At 38.0% G+C, this 17,597-nt stretch overlaps 1 protein-coding gene across 1 annotated transcript in view; it reads right to left on the reverse strand.

The window, feature by feature from the left end:
* The window catches only part of LOC122813623 (vitellogenin-like), a 487,128-nt gene that overhangs the window by 170,442 nt on the left and 299,089 nt on the right, over positions 1-17,597 (reverse strand). The window contains exons 16-22 of the mRNA XM_044086038.1: positions 17,182-17,301; positions 16,887-17,076; positions 16,256-16,349; positions 15,437-15,622; positions 13,375-13,519; positions 10,658-10,883; positions 10,411-10,571 (exon numbers count right to left, since the gene is read on the reverse strand). Of these exons, the coding sequence (XP_043941973.1) occupies positions 10,411-10,571; positions 10,658-10,883; positions 13,375-13,519; positions 15,437-15,622; positions 16,256-16,349; positions 16,887-17,076; positions 17,182-17,301 (1,122 nt within the window). The remainder of the gene's footprint in view (positions 1-10,410; positions 10,572-10,657; positions 10,884-13,374; positions 13,520-15,436; positions 15,623-16,255; positions 16,350-16,886; positions 17,077-17,181; positions 17,302-17,597) is intronic.

Raw genomic sequence — 17,597 nt, forward strand, 5'->3', positions numbered from 1 at the left:
TCAGGACCAAAATAACCTTTTTTACTATCAATAACTATTGGAAATTGCTTAACTAATCATTGTGTTTTAGGTTGTCCTTGCTTGGAGGATGAATGCGGTGGCTGGGGGGGGGGGCACCATTTGTGGCAGAGTTTTATTTCTGTTCTTATTTTATTTTATTTTTTTTTTTATGTTTAAAAGAGGAAGTTGGTCATTTTTGGTGACTGAGTGGTGGTAAGGGGAGTGGAATGGGGAGTACTACTTCTGGGTTCCGAGGATGTTGAAGAGGTGAGGCATGATGGTGAATTGTAGTGGTGTCAGGAGAGTAAGGAGGTGGGTTATTTGGCAGTGGAGGAGCTGGTGGGGCTGTGGGAGGGAATAGGGTGTACTGGATAAGCCGGTTGGTATTCATCATCAGAAGATTCTTCCCTTCTTATTTCTTTAATCTGTAATTTTTTTCAGTTCCTTAAGAGGATCAAGACCTGTTGAGTTTACATGGGCTTGTTCTTGTAATTCAGTGACTAGTTTAGTAGCCGACAGCAACTGGGTTTTTAGTTTTTCTGCATTATCTTAAAGGTTTCTAACAATGGACTCTTTTTCCCTATCTTTTAGATTCTATCATTCAGGAATTAAAGGCTGATCAGCAGCCTGAGGGTATCTACTTGCCTTTTTCTTTCAATCTTTTGTGTAAATTACTTAAAACATGTTTATCAAAACTTCTAGAATCAGGAAATGCTAATTTACCATAATTTTTTGTCAATTTTTCCCACAAACATACATACATACAACTCTCAGGTGAATACTTATTAAACATTTGTCTTGCAGGGGTGCCTTTTTCGGGCTCTTTAATAATTCCCACATTCAAACCCATTCTCACCCTGTAGTTTTGATGTATTTAAAGCATTTCCTTAGAAACCCACACTCACACAAAAACAGTTACTAAAGTACATGTTATTATACACTTACCTTCTATGACATTGTAAATAAACTGCCAAGAGAAGAAACTGGACTATAGTGGTCTAATTATGCAAACAACTGTAAATTGGGTATTATTATTTGAACATTCCTTTACTCACATATGATTCAAGATGTGTTAGACCTTATTAACAAAGATACAGGCAATCTCCAAATGCATTACCCCACCCAGTTTGGCTTTGTCAAGGGGGGCAAACATGCCTGTTAAACTTGGTGGATGTAGAGACAGTCACCAAAGCCCTAGATGAGGGCAAATCTATGCATACAGCCTACCTAGACTTAGCCAAGGCCTTTGATACTATTCCCCACTCAGGCATTATTAATAAACTCACCCAGCTGGGCATCAACCCATATATTGTCAGGTGGGTTGCAAACTAGCTCACTGATAGAACTCACACTGTCAAAATAGGACACTGCCCCTCCTCCAGCAGACCCCATAACTAGTGGTGTTCTACAGGGATCAGTTCTGGGACCCCTACTGTTTGGAATCTACTTTTCCGAAGTACAGACTAAAACTTAAGGACTGTGGCTGGCAAAGTTTGCTGATGAATGCAAACTGGGAGCGATCATTGAAGCCTCTAGTGATGTCAACATCCTGCAAGAAGATTTTACACAGACTAATGACTGGTGCCAAAGTCATGGTCTTAAACTTAATGCAAAAAAATGCATCATCATCCCATTTGGTAAGGATGATGTTCCTGCAAACTACCACATCAATACCCTAAGCACACAATCAGTGGTGAGAGATCTGGGTACACAGGTTGACAGCAACCTTAACTTCGATCACCATGTTAGACAGTGGTAAGAAGAGCATTTTATATTGCTCATCTCATACGTAAGGGCATTGCCTCCAGAAAAAAAGAGGATATAACCCCCCCCCCCCGTACTCTTCCCTCATCAGGCAAATAATAGAATACAATGCTCCCTTTGGTATGTTCCTTTCCAAACACCTGCAGCAATTGGAGAGACCACAAAGGTTCCTTACAAAGAAAATTCAGGGTCTTCAAGATCTGTGTTATGTGGACAGACTGAAATTATTTTCACTTTACTGTGTCGGAAAGACTGTTCAGAGGTGACCTTTGCCTTGCATATAGAGCAATCTCTGACCCAGCTTTAATGGAAATGCTGCACATTCGCAAGTCAAATGGCACACAGGTCACTCATTCAAAGGACCTTAACCTGGTATGTGACATTAACAGAACTTGCTGGAGAGACAGCTTTGTCTCACTGAAGTTGCCCCACCTTTGGAACAAGTTTCCTTTTCATGTTAAACTAAGCCCATCACTGGCCCTATTTAAGTGTAATTTTGGCAATTGGCTGTGTAATCAGAAATTCACCCTGGGGGGTCCACCTGTATCCCTCTTGAACAGTGGCAATAGGTGCTAATTTTAGTGTCTATTTGAAGCAGAAAAGCTTGGGAACACAGGTTGAACTTGGCTACGCTTGTAAGAGCCATAAGGGCCTTTAGGCCGTTAGCCTAGTAACCTCCTATGATCCTATGTAAACAATTGGTGTGAAAACAATGGTGTCAAATTAAATGTGAAAAACGTTGCATAATTCATTTTGGTAAACAAAGCATTTTCACATACCAAATACGTAAAAACTACCCTTCAGCTGGACACTATCATAAGGGATCTAGTCACTGTTGCTGATAATTCCTTATTGTTTGACCAGCATGTCTTCATAGTAGTTCAGAAAGCCTTCTGACTGGCTCATTTAACTTCCATAGGCATCCAAAGAACTTTTAATTCCCCTTTACTTATATCTCATGAGGCTTGTTATTGAAAACAATGCACATTTTGGCATACCACTCAACTTGCGGGAACTCAGAGCTCCATAACTAAAAAGATGAGTGGCCTAAAAAAATCAAGGTTATCAGGACAGACTAGCTACTCTCAATCTGTTCTTTGTCCCTTATAGACTCCTCTGTGGAAATCTATGTTAATTATTTCAAGCCATGGAAGGTTTAACAATGTTTTATGTCCTTTTTCTTCACAGAAGAAATTATATATCAAGTACCTGGCTAAAGGAACTAAACCTTCATCAATAGATACACAAGACACATTGGCATAACAATAGTAATTTTCCAATTTATCAGTTACCTGTAAAACAAACTTCCACTACATATGAATGAGAGTATAACTCATGCCAATATCAAGTTAAACAGATACTTGACTGGGAAGTCTGAAATCCAACCCTGCTTTAAATTGTCTTGTTCTACTTGAGGTTGAAACAACCTTTGGAATAAGGTTTCTTGTCAAGACCTGCAATAATCTGTGGACTGATTGCCTAGCATTTACCTATGAACGTATGAGGTGGAAGGCAAACCCTGCAACTGGCATTCATACAGATGCACTTTAAAGCTGTGAATGGCTTGCTTTTCATGTACTGTAGACAATATACTGCTGTGCAAAATAGCTTCAAGAGGATGCATAATAGAGATGCAGCAGGAAGTCAAAAAGTAGGTACCTGCAATGTATGCATGGCAAAGCTGTAGCTAGCTAATCTGAATCCCTAGACAGTTCCCCCTAACTGGCTGGCATCCCCTCAACCTAAAGTGAGGAGAAAAAAATATTCTCAAAAAAAGGGTCTGTTAACTCCAGCTGTTTCAAGCTGCCTGCTAGAAATGTAATAACCACTTTCCTATAATTGTTAGCACACATTTACATTCCCCACAAGAGAAATTTGATTTCAACACAAAAAATCTCTCTTACAAGCAAGCTTGTCTACAACAGACAAATTACATCCACTACACATAGTGTACACCACACACATAGAGTATATTATGCTAAAGCAGTAAAAAGCAATCTTCCTAAACCTCTTATTTATTTATTTCCAGTTTGATGATCGGGGATGTCCACTGGGACAAGCAGAGCCCATTTTCAGTGGAGGTCCATGGAGAAAAGCTCCAAAACCAGTTAACAGAATATAACATAAGTAGAGTATAGAATATATGGTATGCAAAAGCATAAATATACAATTTAAAACACAAATACAAAATCAGGGAGTATACATTTAAAAACACATGTTAAAATATAGACAAAGACAAAAGTAATATAGAGAATATAACTAAAAGTACGAATCATAAAGTGTTTATACAAGTTTAGTGTTTGTTCTAACAATATTAGTGATCAGAGGTGATAGTATATGAGATTGAAGGGAGGTCTGAAAGAGATGACAGTGTAAGTGTAAGCCTACAAATGACACCTATCCTCAACAATATCTAAACACACACCAAAAGCAACATCAAACACCACACATATCTACTCCCAATGGACTCCCATGATCAAAGCTCATAAGGCAAGTGAACTCTTTATCCAGGTCTCTTGTCATAGGGGACTCTATTGTAAGACACACACATGTGCCACTCATCAGATTGGACAAGAAGATGATAACAGTTAATTGCTTATCTGGAGCCAAGACCTGCCAGATTACACACACACTGAAGACAATGCATTATAGGTACCAATATGATTCTGTTATAGTCCATGTGGGTGTAAATGTCCTGAGACGTACTTTACTGGACTAGATGAAGACAGACATAATGAATCTCTCTGAATATGTGTCTCAGACATGTATGTGCCTTGCACTGAGCATCATTCTACCTTCACCAAAGATGATGCCACAGTATGAACAAAAGGTGATTGCCTTAGTTTCTCTTGTCATATTGGCTTAGCTTCTGGTGTTCTTCCAGGGGGAATTAATATCTGTCAGCATGGGAGGACATAGTTAATAGACTACATTGCTTTGCCAAGGATGGTCTGCACCTGTCCCCCCGCTGGGCTTCCAGATATTAGTCAAAACTTTATCCACCACCTGAGAGCCTTTTTTAGGCAATGCCAAATGGACAAAATGACCAGATTAGCAAATAATACCCAAATAAACCTAAAGGAGTTACTGCTCAATGCAATGAGTCTTAACAAGAAACTCCAAAGCCTACAAGCTCTCCACATGCTGGAAAACATAGACATCTGTGCTGTTACCAAGACGTGGTTTAAAGCCTCAGAAGGTACTCCAGCAGTGCAAGGCTTCAGTTCCTTCAACACATTTAGATCATCAGCTGCACAGACAAGGACTAAAGGTGGAGGTGTCTTGCTTTACATTAGCAACAAATGTATCTCTAGGTTGGTTAAACAGGATGATTCCTTGGAGTTCATCCATGTGCAAATCACCATAGATAAACCATATCCTAGCAAACTGCAGTTAACCACCTATGTCCCAAGAAACCCATAACTCATATCCACACCTGCCACTCACCATCCAGCTAAATACCCTATTCATGGGAGATTTCAGCTACCCTGTATAGACTGGGAAAAATACATTGTCTCCAACGTGCAGGCACAACATTTCCTGGACTTTATTAACACAGAATAACCTTATCCAGATAGCGCACACTAGAACCAGAGGTTTAAACATGCTAGACCTAGTACTCAGCAATATGGTAGAGTGCTACAACCCTCCCTCACTGGTGAAGTCCATCACAAAGCTGTTGCCTTTGAAATAAAAATCAACATGAAAAATCCAGTAAAAACTGTAACAGCTGAGAACTATTCTAAAGCACACTACATCCTGTTAAGTGATAGTTTGTCAAAGATCAGTACCCCCCCCCCCCTGAAATCCTGACTTCACAACAACCCATGCTGAATTATTCAATGAAATCCTGTACAACCATGTAAATGGCTGGATAGAGGCTGCTGTACCTACCAGAAGTAAGCCCAAAACATACCCCAAAAACAAACCACACTGGCGGAATCCAAACAATAATAGGGTATATAACAAAAAGGAAATAAGTTATAGCCAAAATCAGAAAAAGAAGCTCCCATAATGGCAAGAGCTCACTAATTAAACTAAACAGGAAACTAAGAGGAATAATTTAATGCAACAAGGCCGATTATGAGGATAAGATAGCCTCTCAGGCTAAAAACAACCACAAAGCCAAAACTTTTAAGGTAACACACAGCAATTTGCAGAACTAGTGATAAATAGTACCACCTTCACAGAGCAGAGTGACACAGCACATCTGCTGGCTGACAAATTTAGCTGTAACTTCACCCACCACTATCCCCCTGCCTCCCACCAGTGAAATACCTACTAGAATAACTCCTCTGTATTGCAGTGCCAGGGTAGAGAAACAGGAAATAAAAATGCAATGTTTTGTTTTCTTTTGCTATTTCAGATTGTACACACCTCTATTAGCTGTGTCTGAATTCTGTTTAAGCTTCAGTGATACGTTTCCTGTGCCCTGATAATGTGTAACCCTTCTTCTCCAAATGAATAAAAGGAGATGAAAAGGAAAGAGAAATGTTTACATTTTAATTACAAGTTTTAAAGTGTAAGTCTTTGCAGTTTATCAGGAAGGACTTTATGATGTTCGTATAATTAAATCACATAGGAATTTGGAGCTAGGAAGAAAAAGAGACATAAAAATGGAATTACATGAATGCTCGAAGGAAGCAGCCATTATTCATATGAGAAACTATCCTATTGCATGTGAAAGTCTGAAGGTGGAATAACTTGCTTTCTTTGAAAAATAATTCATAATCTGAAGTAACCCTTGATTTCTGTTGGAAATGAAAAAGATGATCTAAGATGTATGTATTTGGAGTTGGAAGCAAAATCAGATTAGTCTTTGCTTCGAAGATCTTGAAGACATGTATGAAAATGTTCTGTTATGCCTTACATAATTTTCTTAAAATAGTTAGACCAAGTATTTGTTCAGTAAGAGACAATTATGGTATTTATTTAGCAGCAGAACAGATTTTTCTTTACTTTATCTTGTGCAGCTGATGTCTGTTTTTATACTATCTGTGCATTACTTTAACTTCTACAGATTTAATCTATATCAGCAGTAAATTGATATTTAAGTAAAGTTTTATTTATTCAGTTTTAAGATTTTGTGACTAGCATTTATTAATGTATTGTTTGTTATCTGAGAGGGGGGTATTATTTAGCAATATAGGTTGGAAAGGTTGTGGTATTCACCTCCCATTAGCAAGTTTGCTTGAACAAGTATTACTGAGATATTGTTTAGTAATTTATATCTGGCTACATCAAGAGTAGTTAGGGAATTTGTGTGTTTGGTCTCTAGCCATACCTAGAGTCATATCAATATTACAATGCCAGGAAAAATAACTGAGGGGACTTGCAGAATTCTATATGCATTCACTGGGAATTAGGTGTTTGTGTGTGTAAAAAACATCATCATCATCAATCCCCTTTTTCAGCTGGTGCTGAGGTTTCATGTCAACTGTCATCATCTTTTTTGATTTGATTGCAGTCTTTTACCTTCTTTGACAGTCATGCCTGACTCTTTGCAGGTCTTCCCTCACACGGTCCATCCATGTCTTTGCTGGATGCCACCATTTCCTGTTGTCTTCTTCCTGTCTGTCCCAAATCTTCTTCTCTAAATTGTCTTCTGATTTCTGCACATGTACTCAAACCACTGTAATCAGTTGTTCCTGACTTTCTCCTCAAATGGAGCAACTTGGGTTTCTACTCCGATGTCCTCATTTCTTTGTTTGTATCACTCATCTCCATCTTCATCACCTCTAGCTTCCTCTGCTTCTCTGCCCTTACTGCTAAGGTTTCTGTACCATAATTTAGTACTGGTTGCACCACTGTGTTGCACACCTTACTTTTCAGATTCTTTGGCATCTTCTGTAACACTACCCCTGATAACTCTGTGACTGTTGGCTTCAACCTCTCTGATTCTAGACTTCCCTTCTCAGGCACCACCCCCAGATACGTGAAGTTGTTTGTCTGTTCCACTATTCCCATTCTATCTCAATTCTAAGCTTCTTCTGATTCCCCCATGTGCTGCCATTATACTGTCTTATCTGTATTCAGTATCATCATGTGTGCCTTCAGTTTTGCATTCCTTTCCTCTATCATTTACTAAGCTTCATGTTTAGAGTCTCTCTGTAATGCCGTATCATCTGCATACAGCAACTTAGTTGATCCATCTCCTGCTACCTATTTGCTGATGTAGTCCATCACCAGTATGAAACACGTAGCCATTTACACTACTCCCCATGCAGGCATAACATTCAGACTTGTACATCTGAATATAAATCCATATGCCACCGTTGAAAGCAAAAAGTTACAAATGGTACACCCCAGGAATTGTTTTTATATACAAATATTGTAATAGTCTTCTTCCTGCCTCTGAAACTTCCTAGGCAATTGTGCCAGCGTATGGATATCTAAGTTTGCAGACGACTGTACATGGGGTATTGTTATTCATTTCTCTACTGTCTCACATTTATTCCATCCTGGATTAGGCAGTACTAACAATTAGTGTAAGACAAATTGTTGTTTGTGCAAAAAAATTCAACACGATAAAGAATAGAAGGGCTCACACAATCACCACCACTGATCTCTGATCCTTTACTTTTGTCACACCACCACCATTCAGCCCATATTTTAAGTGCCAGAAATGGAGCTTCATATTAGGCTGCTATCTTGTATTGTGGCTCAACAGCACCCCCTCAACCCATATGGTGAAAAATGTACTCATCCTGAGTCTGGGCCCATTATATAAAAGGTCTGCATCTTTTGATAAAGGCCCAGTTATTTAAAGAAGATACTAAATGTTTATTCACTCATGTTGATATGCCGAGAGCTGCATTTGGGATCTGCAGTGCTTTGGAGAAGCATACCTTGTGATGATTCCAAATACATCTCTGTATTATTTTCTGGAAAAGTAGTGTTATGAGTAGTAAATAGTTATAACTAGTTATAAGTAAGTTAGCCATGCTACACTACTTGATGTCATAATGGAAAGCAACTTCAAGTCTGAACATCACATACTTCATTCCATCAAGAAAATTCACCCAAAAAATTCTGTCTCCCTACAGGGTCAAACATTACCTGACAGACAAGGGTAGGATTACCGCACCAACAGCTTCTCTCCTTTCTTCGCTATCATATGCTCCCTCCCAATCTTACAAATATCACTACTTATAAAACTAAACTGGTGTCTTGTTATTATAACGTAGCTAAATTTACAACCATCTTCCCTAAAACACATCACTAAGTTGTACTAAAAATAATTAAACTGGATCACACTCCCACAACAGCTTACCTCCACACATCAAATCACTGTCAACAACCGCCTATATTCCCCTGATAAATGCCCAGCATTACAGAGCACAATATTACTCTCCTACTAGAGACCTTTGCTCAAGCAACAAACTCCCACTAAGTATCAGTAAATCATTCAACACTGCTGGGGACACTCTCTGCTCCTGTTATGTGTCAAAAGTCTGGCATGAAGTCCCTACATACTTAAAACAGACAGATAAGGTTAGCAGATTCAAAATCTTGGTTTAACATCTCCCAACCCAAAGCTAGATCTGGCCTTCCAGCTCGTGCAGCTACATCTTCTCCCCTGGTCTTTGCTAATCAACAACAGCACCTCTCAACTTTGTAACGTACCTAGTCTGTCATTATAAAATTTCAATAACTCTCAAACTATCTCTCTCACTGCCGTTTCCCTTCCACAATTACAGACCCTCCAATGTCTGTCTTTTCTATCACATCGTTGACACCCCTATTCTTTCATTCTTGTTGTTAAATCAGATTACTATTATCTGTTTCTGCAGATACAAGCATGAAAGAAAACAATCTCAGTTCCTATTTCTTTACACACACACACACACACACACACACACACACACACACACACACACACATATATATATATATATATACTGAAGAGGTGTACATGCTGTTTCTCTTTATATTTCCTTTTCTATTAGCTCTTATTCAGCGCATGTAAATTTCTTTTACTGCTTAGAGTACACTTATTCCCTTTATTTACAAGCAAAACCTTAAAATGTTCATGCAAATTGTACAGCACTTGAAAAAGTGTCATTTAAATGAGAACCTTTTCTTCCCGGTACTTTGGTGAAAATAGGATTTTACTCCTATTCAATGAAGACAAATAAAACAAAAACAAAGAATTAAATACAATTAGTCTAATTTATGTTGTGACAAAGTCCATTAAAATCCAGTTATAAAGACCCTGTGATGTTCCTCAAGGAAGTTCCCAGAAATATAGCTACAGAGATGCAGCATGAACTCAGGGAGCAGATATCTTTAGGAACAGGAATGGAAAAGATTAGTAGGATCAAAACACCCAAAATAAGGGAAGTAGGAGAATTCTTTCTAGAAGTACAGTCCTAACGTCCAGGTACAAGTGACCTCTATGACCATGTATACCAGCCCCAGTGCTTGTCTGCTTTTGCTTTCAAAATGGTGATGTGCCACCAGAAGGTCATTTTATGGTTTAGGATGATCCTGAGTAGAAATGGTAATTTTCTCAGTTAGGGAATTTGGTGTGTATTGCTCCAATACCAGTTATTTCCAAATGTGTTTCATGCTTATACTATGCCACAGTTAAGGAACACTTTCAGTTTACGATTCATATTATGGTAAATTACAAAAAAAATGTACCTTATGTTTTGCAAAATACAGAATCTTCTTTGTGTTTGACGAAACTGTTTGGCTTCTAGAATTTAGAGCTTCAGTCAAAATGATTTCCTTTGCATCTGACATCGTTTTATTGCCCCAATGAACTTCAATACGCACTTTTTCAATAGGATCGTTAGACAAAACTGCAAATCATAGAACACACACATGCTATAATTGTTCGTTTTGCACTTTTTTTTCACAAGTAACCAAATATATTCTATTACCATACCTGGTTTTATGGATATTTCTGCTTCATAGTCACCGATCAGCATGTCAAGCAGTGCATTTCTAATAAATGCAGGATGGCATCCTGTGGCCTGGAAACAAATTTCTGCTCCAAGAATAGTTGAGTTGATACAGGCCATGTATGCAGCTTGGGAAGCTTTTGAATGATTCTCAGACATGTTGCCAGAGTCAGGTGCATAGTCTCTCAAATAGTCAGAATAAGACTGGTCCTGTGGTAAAGAAATTATTATTAAAAGTCATAAAATGTAATGCTTTCCCTCATACTAATCTCTTTAGTTATAATGATTTAATTTCTGCTAGCCTACAAGCATAGTAGTAACATGTTTGCTAAGAATATAGGGAATCTCCAAACTTTGGATCCCACACAGTTTGGTTTTGTGAAGGGTGGATCATGCCTACTCAACTTGGTTGACTTCTTTGAGTCAGTCACCAGAGCTGTGGATGAAGGCAAGGTGGTTCATACAGCCTACCTTGATCTGGCCAAGGGTTTTGATACCATTCCCCACTCAGGAATCACAGAAAAACTCACTAAGCTAGGCATCAGCCCTACATCACTAGGTGGGTTGCAAATTGGCTCACAGATAGAACCCACAGTGTGAAAGTAGCTGACTCCAAGTCAGACTGCCAACCAGTCATGAGTGGAGTCCCACAGGGATTGGTCCTGGGTCCTCTCCTGTTTGGTATCTACTTCTCAGAAGTCTAGGCCAACAAAAAGGGACTCTGGCTGACAAAGTTTGCAGATGATTGCAAGTTGTGAGCCATTATTAACTCCTCAAGTGATGTTGACATCCTGCAGAAAGGTTTCACTGAGACCAATGACTGGTGTCAGAACCATGGCCTTAAGCTCGATGCCAAAAAATGTGTTGTCATCCCCTTTGGGAAAAACCCAATTCCCATGAATTACCACACCAATGGTAGTCCACTGAACACAAAAGGCGTTATAAGAGATCTGGGAACACAGGTTGACCGCAACCTTTCTTTTGACCACCACATTGCCACTGTGGTCAGAAAGTCCTTCTGTGTGGCACAGCTCATTACTAAGGGATTTGCATCCAGGAAGAAAGAGGTCATTGTCTTTCTCTACTCTAGGCCAATCATCGAGTACAATGCCCCATTTGGCATGTACCTCACTAGACACCTGCAACAACTGGAGAGGCCACAAAAGTGCTTCACAAAGAGGATCCTAGGCCTTAAACATTTGTCCTATATGGACAGACTCAAAAAAACTTCAACTATTCTCTGTCTCATAGCGCCTACTTAGAGGCAATCTCTGCTTGAATTAAAAGCCATGTCTGACCCAGCTCTGTTAGAAATGCTACATCTAAAGAAATCCCAATCCCTCCGCACCGCATGCTCCAGAGACCTCAACCTCATTACCACAATCAACAGAACGTGCTGGAGGGACAGGTTCATAACCCAGACACTGCCCATGCTATGGAATAGACTTCCCATACATGTCAAGCAGAACACCTCACTGGCCGTCTTCAAGAGAGATCTCGATGAGTGGATGGGAAATAGAAAATTCACCCCTGGGGATCACTCCAGTGGCTCTACTTGACAGAGGCACTGGAACTATGTGCTAGGCTTGTAAAGGCTCCAAGGCCATTAGCCTAGTACACACCTATGAACCTATGACATCTACAAACTTTATCCAACAGTAACGACAGTGTACCACAGGGAGACATGGCAAGGTGAGAAAGAATGACAATCCACATAGAACCCACCTTCTTGTAGAGGAATCGGAAAGTCTGAGCATTAGTGGCATCCACTGTGGGATGGAGCATATCCTACAAATATGAGAAAGCTGCTACACTCGAGCATTATACAGGGATGTCATTATGTGCCATATAAAAGAAAATGTATGAAGGCAATGTTAGACTGGAGGATGGAATGCTCACTGCCTCCTAACCCACAGCAGTAACACAGAATGGATGACCCTACTCTGCTGCTGATTTGATTGGAGCATTGAACTTTTCCCAATATGAATTCTGATTTGGGGAGCCATATCCTGTAAAAAAGCAAGACAATTATAAATGTTTACATATCTTTTATGAAAAAATGTCTTTTTACTATTTTCTAGAGGTTGCGTAAAGCTATAAAACTGTAGCTAGAACATTGTGAGGTTATATAAAACAATGGAAACAATTACATTTTTCAACAGAGAGCCTTTTTGTGAATGAAGTAAAACTACATTTTTGCATTGGTTGGGGGTATATTTCATTCATTCACAAAATGTTTACTCATTTGTACTCCATTACTGACTTCATCCAATTTTGGATCATTAGAAAGACACAGTCTATCTTGCACTCACTATGTAATCGCAAGGTAGAGAAACTATTCCTGGATGGAAATGCTAGTCTGCTACAAGACACACATAAAGACACACACACAGAGTCAACTTTTGAGGATCACCTTTTCTTTCAATATGTCATTTAAGCAACAGAAAGAAATGCCCCATTTTGTATACCCACAGACTTATGTATATATAAAATATTATAAATTATATAAATAACATATATGTGGGTATGCATGCATATGTGAAAATCTGTAGGTGTGTGAATTAGGCATGGATCTAATAAAACACATAAGTTGATCAGTTCTTTGTTGTGATACGGAAGGTATCCAGTACTTGCAATGATGACACAAGTCAGAAACAGATTGCTCTAAGTAAAAAATAATTAGAAATATCTAGAGAATTACATTAATGTTGACTTCTGTTGATGTATACTCTTTTGAACTGTTGTTCTTTTTGATGACATCGGTAGGTGTTTTAGATTGAAGCACGGGAGTCCTTTTATTTAAATATACATCTTCAGTATTCTCTGACACAGCAAATGCCTGAGCCCTGCAAACAGATACATAAAGTATCAATGCAGAAACAAATCTAAAATAAAATGGGATCATGTGCATGCTGTAATAATGACATATTTTGCTTCAGTAAGGAAACTTCTATACATACACTCATTCATATATGAAATAAAAAGTGGAAGTAAATGACATTTTAGCAGCATCAGCCTTACCTAACATTAAAAAAAAAAAAACAGATCATGCACATGTCTAGCCATACTTTATTAAAATATTTTAAGGAACTCTGGATTCTTTGTAGTTTCTGGCAGACAATTCATTCCAGGATTGAACCACTTTGTCATCTGAAAATCACTTTTTCTGTTCTGAAGTTCTCTTTCTACTTGCCTTCAGCTTCAGCTCTCCTCCGTTAAGCCTAATAAAACACTATTCCTGCTGTTTTTAGGCTGAAACATCCCTAAGTGCTTTAGTCACATTCTCCAGCCATGTGATATTACTGGTCCATCTATTATGAATTCTCTGTAATATTGTTATCTCGTATTTGAAACAACAACAACCTCAAACCACAGTGACATATCCCAAGGAGTATTCTAGTGATATTAGTAAATAACTTCAATATTACTGTTGGAGAGGTAAATTAAAATTAAAATCTAAAATCTCTGAAGGGTATCTATTTTCATTTGTAGTCAAACAGTATGATCTTAATGTTTACACAGATACCTAATTACTCATACTCTTTTTACATTTGTGATAGGCTTATCTTCCATGTTTAAGGTAATTTCATGTCTTTCTACTTAAGTACATAAGGACTGACTTAATAACATAAGAAATATTCTAGCAACCTTTTTGTACATCAAACACTTAATGAAGATTTTCAATATCTGCTACTGATGTAACAACAGTATGTTTTATTTATCTATTTTGTCATTGAAAAGTTACTAGATAATGATGAATCACTAGTGTAAAGGTTGAAAGTATTGCACTAAAATGAAGCCTTGGGGAACTCCAAAGTCTAATTCTTTAAAGTTCCATGCTACCTGTTTAATTTCATGGCCCACTGTCTTCTGCTGAGCCCTTCCTAGAACCATTCCAACAATTTTCTATCCTCACCCAGGGTTGCACCTTACTGCATTAATACGTATTCTGCAGTGATATCTAATGATTACAGCAAAGTGGTAATATGTATTAGGATATTCTAAAAAGGTTGCCCCACTATTTTGCTAAACTTGATTTAATATGAGAGAAGATAATTCATAAAATGTTCAGGCTGACTCATCTAAGCAAATGGCAACTGTAAGCCAACAGTATAGGCTAATAGCACCATGACATATATATATATATATATATATATATATATATATATATATATATATATATATAAAAAATAAACCCAAAAAAGGTGTCATATAAGAACACACCAAACTTTATTGTAAAGAAATCAGTACACACTTACTAACACAGCAAACTTTATTGTATATATGACTGTGTGGTAAATTTATGCAACAGCTCTATCCTGAAAAGTGTGCTGGCTATAAGTTACATGTTTTAGCAAAATCTGTGATCTGTCTGAAGGCTTACCTTCTGGATCTTGCTTAAAAATGGACAAAGACCAAGCGAGACTTCCTTAATTTATAAAAGTACAACTATAAAACACAACAAAAGATAATCAAATATGAAGCTAATTTTAGAAGTTTCGTTTTTTTGCTTGCTCTATGTATATGATATGATATACAGCAAGCAATAAAAGCACACTGCTAAAATTAGGTTCATATATGATTATCTTGTGTTTTGTAAGCGCACAAAAATACTACAGCAGGAACTGAAAAGTATCATTCCTGTAACAATGAAATGTATCTATTTTTCTAACTGAATCATTTCCTTAACAAAACGCTAACAGTCATGACTAATTTTCTTGATATTTGTGAAAAATACACTTCAAGTATTGCAAAATATATACCTCATAGTAGCGATTTTTTTCTCCCTTTGGTTTGGCTCCATCTCGATCTTGAAATGTTCTTCCCTTATGTTTGCACTTGCCTTGATGTTTAGAGGAACAGTCATAGTAGTATTTGATTGTAGCTCAATTGCACTGTGAAAATAGGGTGTGCTGATGCCCATCTTTGCAACTGCATGCACAGAAGCACTAGAAATAATAATATAGTGGCAATGATTTCTTTAACAAAATTTAGGCATATAAACAATACAAAAGATTTTCTTTGCAAAAAATAGCTAGTGTAGAGAAAGATAAAGTCCTGATTGTAAAACTTTGGATGTGGGTTTGAATAGCAGTTCAGGTGTCTTTTGAAGCTGGTATAGGGAGGAGTGGCATGATCATCCTAAGGATGGTGAACCGGGGTCAACATGCCAAAACCTCTGAGAAGAAGAGTGGCAGCACAAGAGACTTCTCTGTAGTAGGAATTTGTCCATCAGACTACATATGTGGTAACCTTCATCATGGATCTATGAGAATATACATCTGCAAGGTGAAGTCATAGTTATACCTGTGAGGGTGCAGGTCATAGATTCCCTAACCATTAGAGGGACTAGAACATATACCATAATAGCAGCAAGGTCACAGACCATTGTTATGGTTGCCTAAGTTGCAGCATCTCCAGGTGGATCTTGCCCCTTTACCCCAGTGATACCCAGGATGGAGGAACAAAAAGGATTTCTTATGATTGGATGAAGCATGATGGCCAGCTGGTACAGGGATAAAAAGCATCTAAAAAAAAAGACATTGCTAAAAACAACTCTCTGAATTATAAATTACATTTACCTTGGAAGAATCTCAAGTTTTAATGTGATATTGGCATCTCGCAATTCATCAAGCTTGAATGGCTTCTGTGGACGTGGTGTACTCTGTACTTGAACTAACATAAAAAGAGAAATGGTTTATATTGTGCTTGAAACTGTCAGTTGCAGATGGAGAGATCTTATCAAATGTATTACTTGCTGAAGTACTCATTTGGCCTCAGGAATAGACCTTTCACATAACAAAAAATTATATTTTGAATGATGGATAGGCACATACATGACATATCTTATTTCTGAGTTCTGAGTAGCAGAAACAGAGTAATAGTTGTGGAATCAGAAAATTCATATAGATGGCAAAAAGACTATGTGCACTAATTATTGTGCAAGTGTTTCTGTTGTTGTACCTCAAGAAAACTGAAGACAAATTAAAATGCTAAGTACTTTCTCTGGTCAGGAAAACAATGGCAGTACCACTGCATGGCTCTCAAAAGGCTCTGTGGAACTGAAAATTTTATATATCATTCAGAAGGCTAGATTTCTGTGGATTTAGATATGCAGAATGGGCATTACTAATAATTAGGGTGAGACCATATTTGGCAGCATATTTATACAAAATATACATTAAAAATAATGAAAGCCTTCCTAAAACTTACAGTTTATCTTAGCAGTTGATACAGCTGAAGCATATAACATCACCTCCAGAGGAAGACCCACAATGGTTGGAACAATATATCGAAGCTCGGGAGCTAGAACGGATTTTGACCACTGGACCTGTATGCCTTGTTGAAGACTATCTATAATCCCGTGAACTGAAATGTGTGAACCACTTGAATCATTTAAAGCCTTTTAAGCAAAGAAAACAGTACATTACATATGCAAATATTATGATTAATATTCTCCGAATGGGAGCCAAAAGTATAATGAGAGTAAAACAGTAATATTTCTGACCTGCAATAGATGGTGAATGTCCTCTTTCTTAACCTTGCCACAAACAACACTTTGGCCAAATAGTTTTAGGTAAGCTGATGCCAGTGGTTTTTGACCTGGGAGCTCCTTCCATCCAGGTAGCTGTATATGGAAAACAGCAATAGGCTTAGCATACAAGACAGGTAGATGGCTATACAGTCAGAAGTGTATGTACTGCATTAGCAGTATTAAGTAGGAGACCACATTTTTCTGCTGTGTTGTCTGAGTTGAATTCTGTATGACTTGCTTTCCCTTATAAACTCCTATAATACTGAATACATCTACAATGACTTACATATACACTGTTGCACAACTTCTGTTGTACTGCTTCCTGAAGACCCTTTTTATCCTGCCTAGTCTATAAAGTCACCCACTACTAGGCACTATATAACACACAC

The sequence above is a fragment of the Protopterus annectens genome, chromosome 10.part0 (genome assembly GCF_019279795.1).
Source record: "Protopterus annectens isolate FY-2018-M chromosome 10.part0, PAN1.0, whole genome shotgun sequence".
In the NCBI taxonomy this organism is placed as follows: domain Eukaryota; kingdom Metazoa; phylum Chordata; order Ceratodontiformes; family Protopteridae; genus Protopterus; species Protopterus annectens.